The 10,967-nt window shown below is 37.2% G+C and overlaps 1 protein-coding gene and 1 pseudogene across 1 annotated transcript; one reads left to right on the top strand and one right to left on the bottom strand.

The window, feature by feature from the left end:
* Nucleotides 1–1,668: 1,668 nt before the first annotated feature.
* LOC106755351 lies at nt 1,669–2,313 on the bottom strand. Its single transcript, XM_014637494.1, has one exon. It carries the CDS (start codon nt 2,311–2,313, stop codon nt 1,669–1,671), a length of 645 nt encoding a protein of 214 aa, XP_014492980.1.
* Nucleotides 2,314–6,797: 4,484 nt separating this feature from the next.
* On the top strand, nt 6,798–10,642 carry LOC106755350 (annotated as a pseudogene).
* The last annotated feature ends 325 nt before the right edge of the window (nt 10,643–10,967 follow it).

Raw genomic sequence — 10,967 nt, 5'->3', positions numbered from 1 at the left:
TTGAACCTCTTTCAACTTGGTTGGACTTCTCATCTCCAAGATTGCTCGGCATTTATCTGGGTTGGCCTCAATTCTTCGATTTGTCAACATAAAACCTAGGAATTTACCAGCCGACACACCGAACATGCATTTGGATGGATTCAGGCGCAAACCGTACTGCTTGAGTTGGTGGAAGACTTCTGCTAGATCCTTCAAGTGTTGTTGATGGGAACAACTTCTTACCACCATGTCATCTACGTAAACCTCCATGCACCGCCCAATTTGATTGTGGAAGATTTTATCCATGAGTCGCTGATAAGCTGCACCTGCATTTTTTAGGCTAAACGGCATTACCTCGTAGCAGTAATTGGCTTGTTTAGTTATGAAAGCCGTGTTGTCTCGGTCTGGAGCATACATCGGAATCTGGTTATATCCGGAGTATGCGTCTAGAAAGCTGAGGACTGTGTGTCCAGAGGCGTCGTCTACAAGTCGATCAATGCTGGGAAGGGGGTAGCTGTCCTTGGGACAAGCTTTGTTGAGATCAGTGAAATCTACACACATTCGCCACTGACCGTTCGCTTTTTTCACCATGACTACATTCACCAACCAAGTGGTGTACGTTATCTCCCGGATGAATCCAGCCTTGACCAGTTTGTCAACTTCCTTCTGTACGGCCACCCTTTTTTCGGTGTCGAGCCTTCTCTTCTTCTGCGCTATTCGTCGAGCCTCTCGAAATATTGATAACTTGTGCGTGATAACGCTGGGATGGATCCCTGGCATATCTGATGCGTTCCACGCAAAGAGTTGATTATTGGTTTTCAGTAATGTGGTTAAGTTGCTTTCTTCAACCAGAGTGAGATCGGCCCCTATGTTGGTGGTTTGTTCAGCATTCTTCCCTAGGACGAACGGTTTAATCTCTCCCTGGGGTTGAATTCGATCGTCTGTGTTGGTCCTAGGGTCTAGGTCGACCAAGATAGCCTCAGGTCGTTTCTCTTTTTTATAAGTTGTGGCTTTTAAGGAAGTAGTGTAACATTGCCGGGCGATTTTCTGATATGCTCGAACGGTGCATATTATGCCACTTTCAGACGAGAACTTCATCGCCAAATGAGGAGTCGACACGATAGCCCCGAAAGCGTTTAGGCAGGGACGCCCTAAAAGAGCGTTATATGAAGTGTTCGCTTCTACCAGCAGGAAGTGCACACGGATTTCTCTAGCCTTGTCACCGGTGCCCAATCAGGTCCTCAGGTCAAGGTATCCCCGGGTGTCAACACGTTCACCTGCGAATCCAACGATCTGTTCGTGAAAGGGTGTTATCGCATCCTCAGTCAACTCCATCTTTTGGAATGTTGTCCAGTATAAGATGTTGACCGAACTTCCCTGGTCTATCAGGACTTTGCTCACGTCATATTGTGTTATTCGGGCTGTAATGACCATAGGATCATCCTGTTCTGGGTCTGGGGCGTGAAAATCCCTGTCAGTAAAGGTGATGTCCGACATTGATAAGGGATTTTGAGTTATCGTGTGGACGCTTCGCAAGTTCCGCAAGTGTCTTTTGCGGGCCGAGGATGAGGCTCCACCCCCAACAAAACCTCCTGAGATGGTGTCAATGCGGCCCCTCGGGGTTGTATCTCACTTTCTAGATCTGCTTCTCGAGCGCTCTCGGGAGCGTTCGGTCTTTCGGCGTGAAGGTTAAGGGCTTCTCCTTATCTTTTTGGGCGAGCGCCCTCGTTGACTCGTCTCTGCTTTAACAAATTCCCGTAGATATCCGACACGGATTAATCTTTCGATTTCGTCTTTGAGGCTCTGACATCCTTCTGTGGAATGTCCTCGGTTGTCATGAAACCGACAAGTTTTAGATCCGTTCGCATCCCTGGGCGAGCGTCGTCTGCGAACGGTGATCAGGTTAGTTTGGAGGGCTTTTTCGAACACTTTCTCCCTCGGAACAGTGAGATGTGCATAGTCGTCGTAGCGGGGACCGAGCGGAATTGGAGGCCCTCTTCGCGGGAGCCTTTGATTACGACCTTTGTCATGCGATCGCTGGTCTTCGCGTTTAGCTTCAGTTATGGGGGCCTCAACTTTCTTGTGGTAGTGCCGTTGATATTCCATTTTGATGAACTTGATCATTTTTTCTTGCAATTCCTCCATAGTCTTCGGTAATTCAGCGTATAGACTCTCCGAGACAAACCCCGGTTTGAGACAGTTGGGCAGGTTGTTCATGATGAACTCATGGGTGACATCTTTTACTATTCTTGCCGCTTCAAAATATCTACGCATGAATGTCCTCAACGGTTCGTCTCTCCCTTGTTTGAGATTGACGAGTTCAGCAACGGACATTTTCTCCCTCCGGTTGGCCGAAAACTATCTTTTGAATAGAGTGGTGACAGTATGAAAACTGTCAATAGAATTCGGAGGAAGAGTGTAATACCATTCTAGGGTTTCGTCTTTTAGAGACAGGGAGAAAGCCCTGCACTTGACCGGATCGCTTTTGGAATAGAAGGCCATGGAGTCGACGAAATTCCGGAGGTGGTGTTCGGGGTCCGTTGTTCCATCGAATTTTTCAATTTGAGGGGGAGGCCGATCGGGCATTGTAGCCTGCATAACGACTTTAGTGAAAGGTAGTAATTCAGGTGATCCGGAGGGCGACCGTTGTCATCATGGCAACCGTCGTTCCGGCCGCTGTTATGGTCGTCGTTTTGACCGTCCCTGTGGCCCTCATTGTGGCCGCCAGTACGGCTGTTGTCTTCCGTCATCTTCGGTCGTCTTTCTTTGAGTCGGGCCATCTCTTCAGCAAGTTTCTGGTGTGCCTCCTGTTGTTGGCGAATCATCTGGGTTTGTTGCTCCAGTTGAGCTTGGAGCTGTCTTATGAGTTCTGTATGATCGATACCGTCCATGCTTCTGGTGGTCACCATAGGGAGTCTTCTCTTTCGGCCCCACGGTGGGCGCCAAAATGTTTCGGTAGGAATTTCTGGGACCAAAAGGACTAACCTTGATGACGTGATTCTACTTCTTTCTGGTGCGAGATCTTCAAATACCTTCGCCGAAAGGACTAACCTTGATGATGTGATTCTACATAGAAAGGAAAGATGTAATAGATTAGTTATGTCATTTACTAGTACATAATTAGGCTTCTAATTAGCCTACTGTTAGGTTTTCAAGAGACTGAAACATAAAAAGACATTGTTGCATTTTTACAAATTTCATGAATATATAAGCTTTGGTTCACTGAAGAAACAAAGCCATAAGCACCTTTTGACTTTAGTTAAAAAATAATCATAAATAAGTGTTATATAATATAAAATTTCGATAAAAAGGACATTTTAAACTCTCAACAGAATCTATGGTTTTAGTTCTTTGCATAATTGCTACCATGGGTTCTTGTAAACTTGACATCCATCCCTTGAATTGGGATTTTTATCTAACACTTATCTGAACAGGATCTATGGCTTTAGTTTTTTACAGAAACGTTGCAATATGGTCTCGTAAATCTGACATTCCTTACCCAACATTAAAAATTTTATCTAATACCTCTCTAAACATAGCTTATGACTCTAATTCTGTACAGAACCGCTGTCATAGGTCATTTCAACCTGACCATTGAGTTCATTATTTTATTAATTGAATTTTTTAAACAACATTTATGGTCTTGATTTTTTTGATAATCAATGTTCTAAAGGCTTTATGTTTCAGTTTTACTATGAATCTAAGTCAGAAATATGTTTAAATTTCAAAATTGCTATTTTTAACTTTTCGGATGACTTTAGAAAGTCACTATAAGAAATAATTGAATTACATACAGCCAAAACCCGCATATAAGATTCAAAATCCATATAAAATACTTGGTTACATACAAACAAAATCCGTATATAAAATTATCTTAGATAAGTTAAAATGGATTTATTCGAATAAAATTTATATACGAATTTATCCATATGTAATTACGTAAGGAAAAATCCGTATATAATTACATTATATTTCGTATTTATTTTTTTTAAAAATAATTATTAATATAATATTGTGAAATTTACATATTTAAATCTATTTAAATAAATAATTTATTATAATTTTTTTATAACTCAAATTATTATTATTATTATTATTATTATATATATATATATATATATATATATATATATATATATATATATATATATATATATATATATATATATGCAATGATAAAAAATACACAAAAATGTGTATTTAAAAAAGTGAATTCAAATTGCAAACACAATTAAAGTGTAATACATATTTATACAAAAACAACTTATAAGTCTGAAAAGTTCTGAATTCCTCAATAAAACTAGCTAACTTAATTAAACAATTGCCTTTAACTTGTTGAGGATAACACCTTCATATTTTAGTTGGAACCACTTCATAGCATCCTCTTGGTAACACGATGTGGAATCCCTTCACGAGACTTGCAATAGTAACGGTGGCCAACACAATAACCAGGATGCTCTAAAACGATGAACAAATCCATCTCAATCTTAAAAAAGAGCCAACACTCAATATTCTCGCTAACAAGACCGCATGAGTCTAACAATGAAGTTGTTGTCGTTGCATCTCAACAGTTGTTTATTGGAATCTAATTTTGAAGCAACTTTGCATTTGGAAGTGCCCTCTGGCTTGATCAGCATCACACAATGACAACTCAGGATGTTGGTCTCGAATATTTCACCAAACCTAAAATCAAACATAGTTAATGTCAGTTGGAAATTACATTTACAACTTTTGTCATCTGCATCAAAATGTGAACAAATTTAATCTAGGCACCTTCTTCTCAACCTAGAAGAAAGGGAGTTAACGATAAAATAATAAAAATTCAACACTAAAAACAGAGCAAGGTTTATATGTAAAAAGTTATACAGTTTAATTTAGGTTAAATACATTCAGTGGTCCCTATTTTTACTGGTTTTTTTAAATTAGGTCCCCGTTTTTTAAAAATGATCAATTTAGTCCCTAAATTTGAAAAATCAAACCAATCAAGGACATTCCGTTAATATACCTTTAATTTAGCTTAACATCTGCACATATTGAAATTCTTTCAATGTAAAATCTCACATAGCACTGTATTTGAAAATTTGTGCAAAATCTTTAGTCTTAATCGAATCAATTAATAATAAAGTCGACTTAGGACTTATAGATTTGCAACACAATATAAGTTATCAAAGTGCATGTGGTTTTCCTTTTCCAAAACATATGCAATGCAATAAACAAATGTAACATATATCAGAGCAGTGAATATGCATTCATATATTAAGATCAACACAAAACATGTTCAATAAGATATCAATCAATAAGCAACAGAACATGTAACACATAACAAAATATGTGTTATTAATAATGTGTTGTCATCGTAAAAAACTAGAGTGAATAAGACACTATGAATAAGACCAGTTACCCGTCTCTGGTCACTGTCACCGGCCGACTGCCGCTGCCGACATAGTCTCCGGCCACCGCCGCCAGCACAGTCACCGGCCACCGCTGCCGGCATCGTCTCCGACCGTCGTCTCCGGCCACCGTCTCAAGCCGTCGTCTTCGGCCACCATCTTCGGCCACCGTCTTCGGTCATCGTCTCCGCCACTTGTGCTACCGATGCACCGACACCTAGTCCTACCTCTACTGCTTCCGCTATCTTATCTTTTCTGAAAGGTCTTCAAGGACAGTTAGTGGTTAACACCAAAAAATTTCAACGCTAAAATTATGGGTTGAAACAATTTCACCAACCCTTTGTAAAATCTGTCAGATTTGTTTTTGGGTGCTTTGATGAATAAGAGCTCATTATGATCTTCCACTTTCACGGTTTGTCATCGGCGCGCCGTCATTTCCGCTGTTCGTCGTGAGGGGGAGTATGAACCAGGTTTTAGGCTTTCAAGACTCCACTAGTCAATGATGGCAGTCCTTGCAGTTTTATCGCTTTTAGCCACTACAGGCCCCCATCAGTCAGTGATGGCATTCCATGTAGTTTTGTTGCTTTTAGCCACTACAGGCCCCACTAGTGAGTGATGGTATTCCCTGTAGTCTTGTCGCTTTTAGCCACTACAGGCCCCGTCAGTCAGTGATGGCAATCCCTATAGTTTTGATGCAAGCCCATCCTGACTTGATGGCAATCCAGTCCCTAGAGTTTGTCATTGTTCTCCTTTGTCAAAGTCATCCCACTTGAAGTTTCATGGTGCTATTTGAAGTTTTATGGTGCTGTTAGTTGTTCGTCGACATGTGATTGCGCATCTGTTTGCCACACACTCTTGAAGACAGATCATATATTTCAAATTGAGTTTATTTATTCAAGCTTGGTCCATACAATCTATATGCTCCAGCTTGAGGGGGAGTGTTAGAAATATTATATTTAGTTTATATTTATCTCTTATCTTTAGTTAGTTAGTTTATATTTCTTATTTAGTTTGTTTATATTTCTTATTTGTATTTTGGGCTTAGCCCATATTTCTTCTATTATAAATAAAGGACCCTATGTGTATATTCAACACAAGGGAGATTTGTCCTAATCTTCTTCCTATTTCATAAACATGAATACTATTTCCAATTAATTTTAATACTTTGCAGGGCTGGAAAATTTGGAAGTCCTTGACTTGAGTGCGAAGAGAGAGAAGGATAGTTTCACGGTTATTCTAGTTTGTTTGAATTTCCTTCCATCTCTCAAGTCTTTATATTTATCATCCAACAGGTATTTATCACACAACAGGTTCAATGTATTCAACGGTAAGGATATATATTATAAGGATGATGATGTGTGATAAGCATATTTTTAATTTTAATTTCAAAATTGGTTGGCTTCTTCTACTACCTTTGAGTACTAACACATGTCTATGCCTTTAGATTTTGAAACTCTGTCATCAAAGTTGCTTAGATTAGAAGTTCTTGACATAAGTTGGAACTATTTGACTAATGACATTTTGCCATTTCTCGGGGGATTCACGTCTCTGAAAGAACTCTATTTGTCTGGCAATGAATTTGACTCAGATAATCATATCCAAGGTGGAATAATTTTCCCATTTCATTTGTAAAGCTATGGATACTGATAATAGCTTCAGGATAAAATATATGTAATGTAAGAGACTTTACCTTGCAGGTTTATGCTCTATGTTGAAGAATCTTGAGGTCCTTGACTTGTCTTACAACAACTTCAATGACAGTGATATTACATCTGCTCTCAATGAACTTTCATCTCTAAAGTCTTTAAATTTAGGATACACTCAATTGACTCCAAGATCAATTCTTAATATGTTACACTCCCTACATTTCAAATCTTCATCATGCTTTTTGGCTGAAAATATATGTGAGTGTAATGAGTATGTATATTACTAGATATATCAAAGATAACGTCTCTGGAGATTCTTGACATAGAGGGGAACGAGTTGAATGAGACAATTTTGAGGCGTTTAGGTTAGTTGTTCTTATTCTTTACTTTACGGAAGTAGATTCGAATCAATGCAAATAGGCATGCTCCTTATTTAGTGTGTACACTCATAATTAGATGTAGTCAATTTTGTTTCTATCAGAGAAGGATGGATTTACGTGGCCACCCAATTTACAAGTCCTAAGGCTGACTTCAAACAGTTTCTCCAATGAATTTCTTTCATCTCTAACTGGGCTTCAACGTCTCAAATCCCTTGATTTAAGATCAAACCGATTAAACGGATTGGTCGATATAAGTGGTTAGTATAATTAATTTCATTTATGGTGGTTGGACTTAGACTCTGAAGCAGAGAATTTTTTTAATGTATTACCTCTGTTGTATGAGCGAAGAAAGAGTAGTATTATTATTATATGAATGACTATAACAATTCATTCTCTATTTATTTCTAACAGGATTATTGGCTTTAACTAGTTTGGAGATTCTTGATCTAAGTGGTAACGAAATTAACAGTTTTGTTGTCAATCAAGGTATTCAAAGAAATTGGTCATTGTTTTACTTTGCATAGTTGTTGTATTTGGTTTATCATGTGTTGGCAAATTAAATATTATTGGCCATTGTTTTACTTTCAGGCTCAAAAAGTCTAAACAAACTGGACGTCCTTATTTTAGATAGCAATATGATAAATGGAAGTAAACTGAGGGAATCACTGCAAGCTTTCTCATCTATTAGGGTGCTTTCTATGAATAGTAACGAGATAGTAGGAAGAATTACTTCAGGAGGTAGAAACACCTTTTTAGTTTACTCTATGTTAGTTTGCTTGATATGTTAAGGTTCATATACCTTCGCTTTCTATTGTGCAGATTTTCGTGATTTAAGTAGCCTTGAACACTTGACACTCGACTATAGTTTTTACCTTGACAATGAGTTTTTCAAAACTATTGGGGAATTGACTTCTTTGAAAGTTTTGTCTGCTTCTGGTTGCCTAATAAATGGCCCCTTCCTCCTGCTGGTAATTCGACTTATCATTATAGTTTTTATATTTCCTTTTATAGTTAATCATCACATTTATTTGCATCATGTCCTCCATAATATGATTTATTTTCAAAATTTCATATTTCAGATTGGTTTAAGCTGAAGAATCTCAAAGAGTTAGATCTAAGCAACAACCTATTTATTGGATCCCTTCCTTCATCTTTCTTAAACATGACATCTCTTCGGAAGTTGGAACTTTCACATAATCATTTCAGTGGACAATTTGATTTTACCATTACTAGCCTTACATCACTTGAATATTTTAGATATATAGAAAACCAATTTGAAGTTCCTCTCTCTTTTTCACCATTTGCTAATCATTCAAACCATATGTCCATATATGGTAAAGGCAACAAAGTCGTATTGGACTTACAACCTAGTCCGCAAATTTGGATTCCAAAATTTCAATTACAAGTCCTTAGTTTGCCTTCAATGACTTGGAATGATTCTCTTCCATTCCCCATGTTTCTTCTACATCAAAACAGTTTGACTAGCGTAGATTTCTCTAGTTGTAGATTGGAAGGATTGTTTCCTTACTGGTTGTTTGAAAACAACACAAAATTGACTGAACTTCGTGTTAGAAATTGCTCTTTCACAGGTGTTCTCCAGCTACCATTACATCCTCTTACGAGCATGAGGAGAATTGATGTGTCTGCCAATAACATAACTGGCCAAATCCCTAATAAGAATATTAGTTCAGTTTTACCAAATTTGCAATATCTAAATTTGTCTAAAAACCACATCCAAGGTTCGACTTCTCGTGAGTTTGGGAAAATGAGCTTATTGCATACGTTGGATCTATCAAATAATCATTTATCAGGAGAGATTCCAAAAAACATATCCAGAGATGGGTCACGACTGAAAAACTTGAAACTTTCACAAAATAGGCTCTATGGACCTGTATTTCCATCTTTTAAATACTTGGAAGAGTTGTATTTAGATGACAACAACCTTTACGGTAGCATACCCAATAGCTTTCTTAACTCATCTCTCCAAGTCTTGAGTCTAAGCTATAATAATTTAGTAGGGAAACTACCAAGTGTGATAGGAAATTTTTCAAATTTGGCTAAGCTTTTATTGTCCAACAATCATCTTGAAGGGTCTATTCCGACATGCCTAGTCGAACATCAACCTCTATTATATCTAGATGTATCTAACAATAATTTGATGGGTTTTGTGCCATCTTTTGTCAATGCTTCTCTGAGACACATTCATTTATGCAACAACATGTTAAGTGGTTTACCGAAAAGAATGTTCAGCAAAAGATCTTCCATAATAATTCTAGACCTTAGCTACAATCAAATAGTTGGTAGCATTCAAGATGTGATGAAAGACCTTGCTCATTCAAGGTTGAATATACTTATTTTGAAAGGTAACCGCTTTACAGGGCATTTACCAGAGCAGATGTGCCAAATCGAGGATTTGAGTATATTAGATCTTTCTTATAACAATTTTTTTGGTCCAATACCCAATTGCTTAGGTAAAATACCTTTTGAGAATGATGACCCAGTCATGTTAAGGGAAGAAATTAATGGCTTTATTCGTCCAAAAAATAACTATACAACAATTTTGACACCAAATACAAACGAGAAAGCAATCTTCACTACGAAGAAAAGTTCCTACACTTATACAGGGAGCATCCTTGCTTATATGTCTGGGATTGATTTATCCAAAAATAAACCAAACGGAAGTATTCCATCCGAGCTTGGAAACTTGACAAGAATTCGAGCATTGAATTTGTCTCACAATGATTTGATTGGAGAAATTCCAGCTTCATTTTCCAAATTAGTACAAATAGAGAGTTTGGATCTTTCTTTCAACATGTTGAGTGGTCAAATTCCTCCTCAACTAAATCAGTTGAACTCACTTGCTATATTTATTGTTGCGCATAACAACTTATCAGGTGATACACCTGAGCGAAAGGGCCAATTTATTACCTTTGATGAAAGCAGCTATGAAGGAAATTCTCTTCTTTGTGGACCTCCATTGCTAAAAAGTTGTGATCCTTATTTATAATCACCAACTGTTTCTTCAAATGATGAAGACAATAACAGTCCGATTGACATGGTTGTTTTTTATGTAAGTTTTGTTGTGGCATATACATCGGTATTGTTGGTAATTGTTGCAACTCTCTGTATTAATCCTTATTGGAGGAGAGCATGGTTTTCCTATATGGAATTTATAATCTTAAGTTTTTATTACTTATGCAAGATAGTTGGAGGAGGATTTCAAATTCTAAAAATATGTAATATATAGTTTGTCTTGTATGCCTTAGATTGTCGTGTTGTTTGATAAGATTGATTCAATCATGAGTTTCTTATTTATATGGAATTCAGTTTCTTTTTGCAATTTAATAATAATGTTTCTATTCAAAGATCATTATTTTATTTTTTATTATTTTATGTTGAACTTCTACATGATCTTAACATAGGAGAATAAATTATATCCATGTAAACAACCCAAAAAGCAACTATCCCAAGAATAAATACAAAGAGAAAAAAACTTATTCTAAACAATTTTATTTTAGTAGATTATATTTTCCTCTCTCTAAGACAAGGATTTTGAAAAGGATGAATGAGTC

Source organism: Vigna radiata, unplaced genomic scaffold, assembly GCF_000741045.1.
Source record: "Vigna radiata var. radiata cultivar VC1973A unplaced genomic scaffold, Vradiata_ver6 scaffold_252, whole genome shotgun sequence".
In the NCBI taxonomy this organism is placed as follows: domain Eukaryota; kingdom Viridiplantae; phylum Streptophyta; class Magnoliopsida; order Fabales; family Fabaceae; genus Vigna; species Vigna radiata.
This window is presented reverse-complemented; position numbering and strand designations above follow the sequence as displayed.

Coding starts and splice junctions, on each gene's coding strand:
- LOC106755351 (XM_014637494.1), bottom strand. CDS start 2,313: ATGTCCGTTGCTGAACTCGTCAATCTCAAACAAGGGAGAGACGAACCG.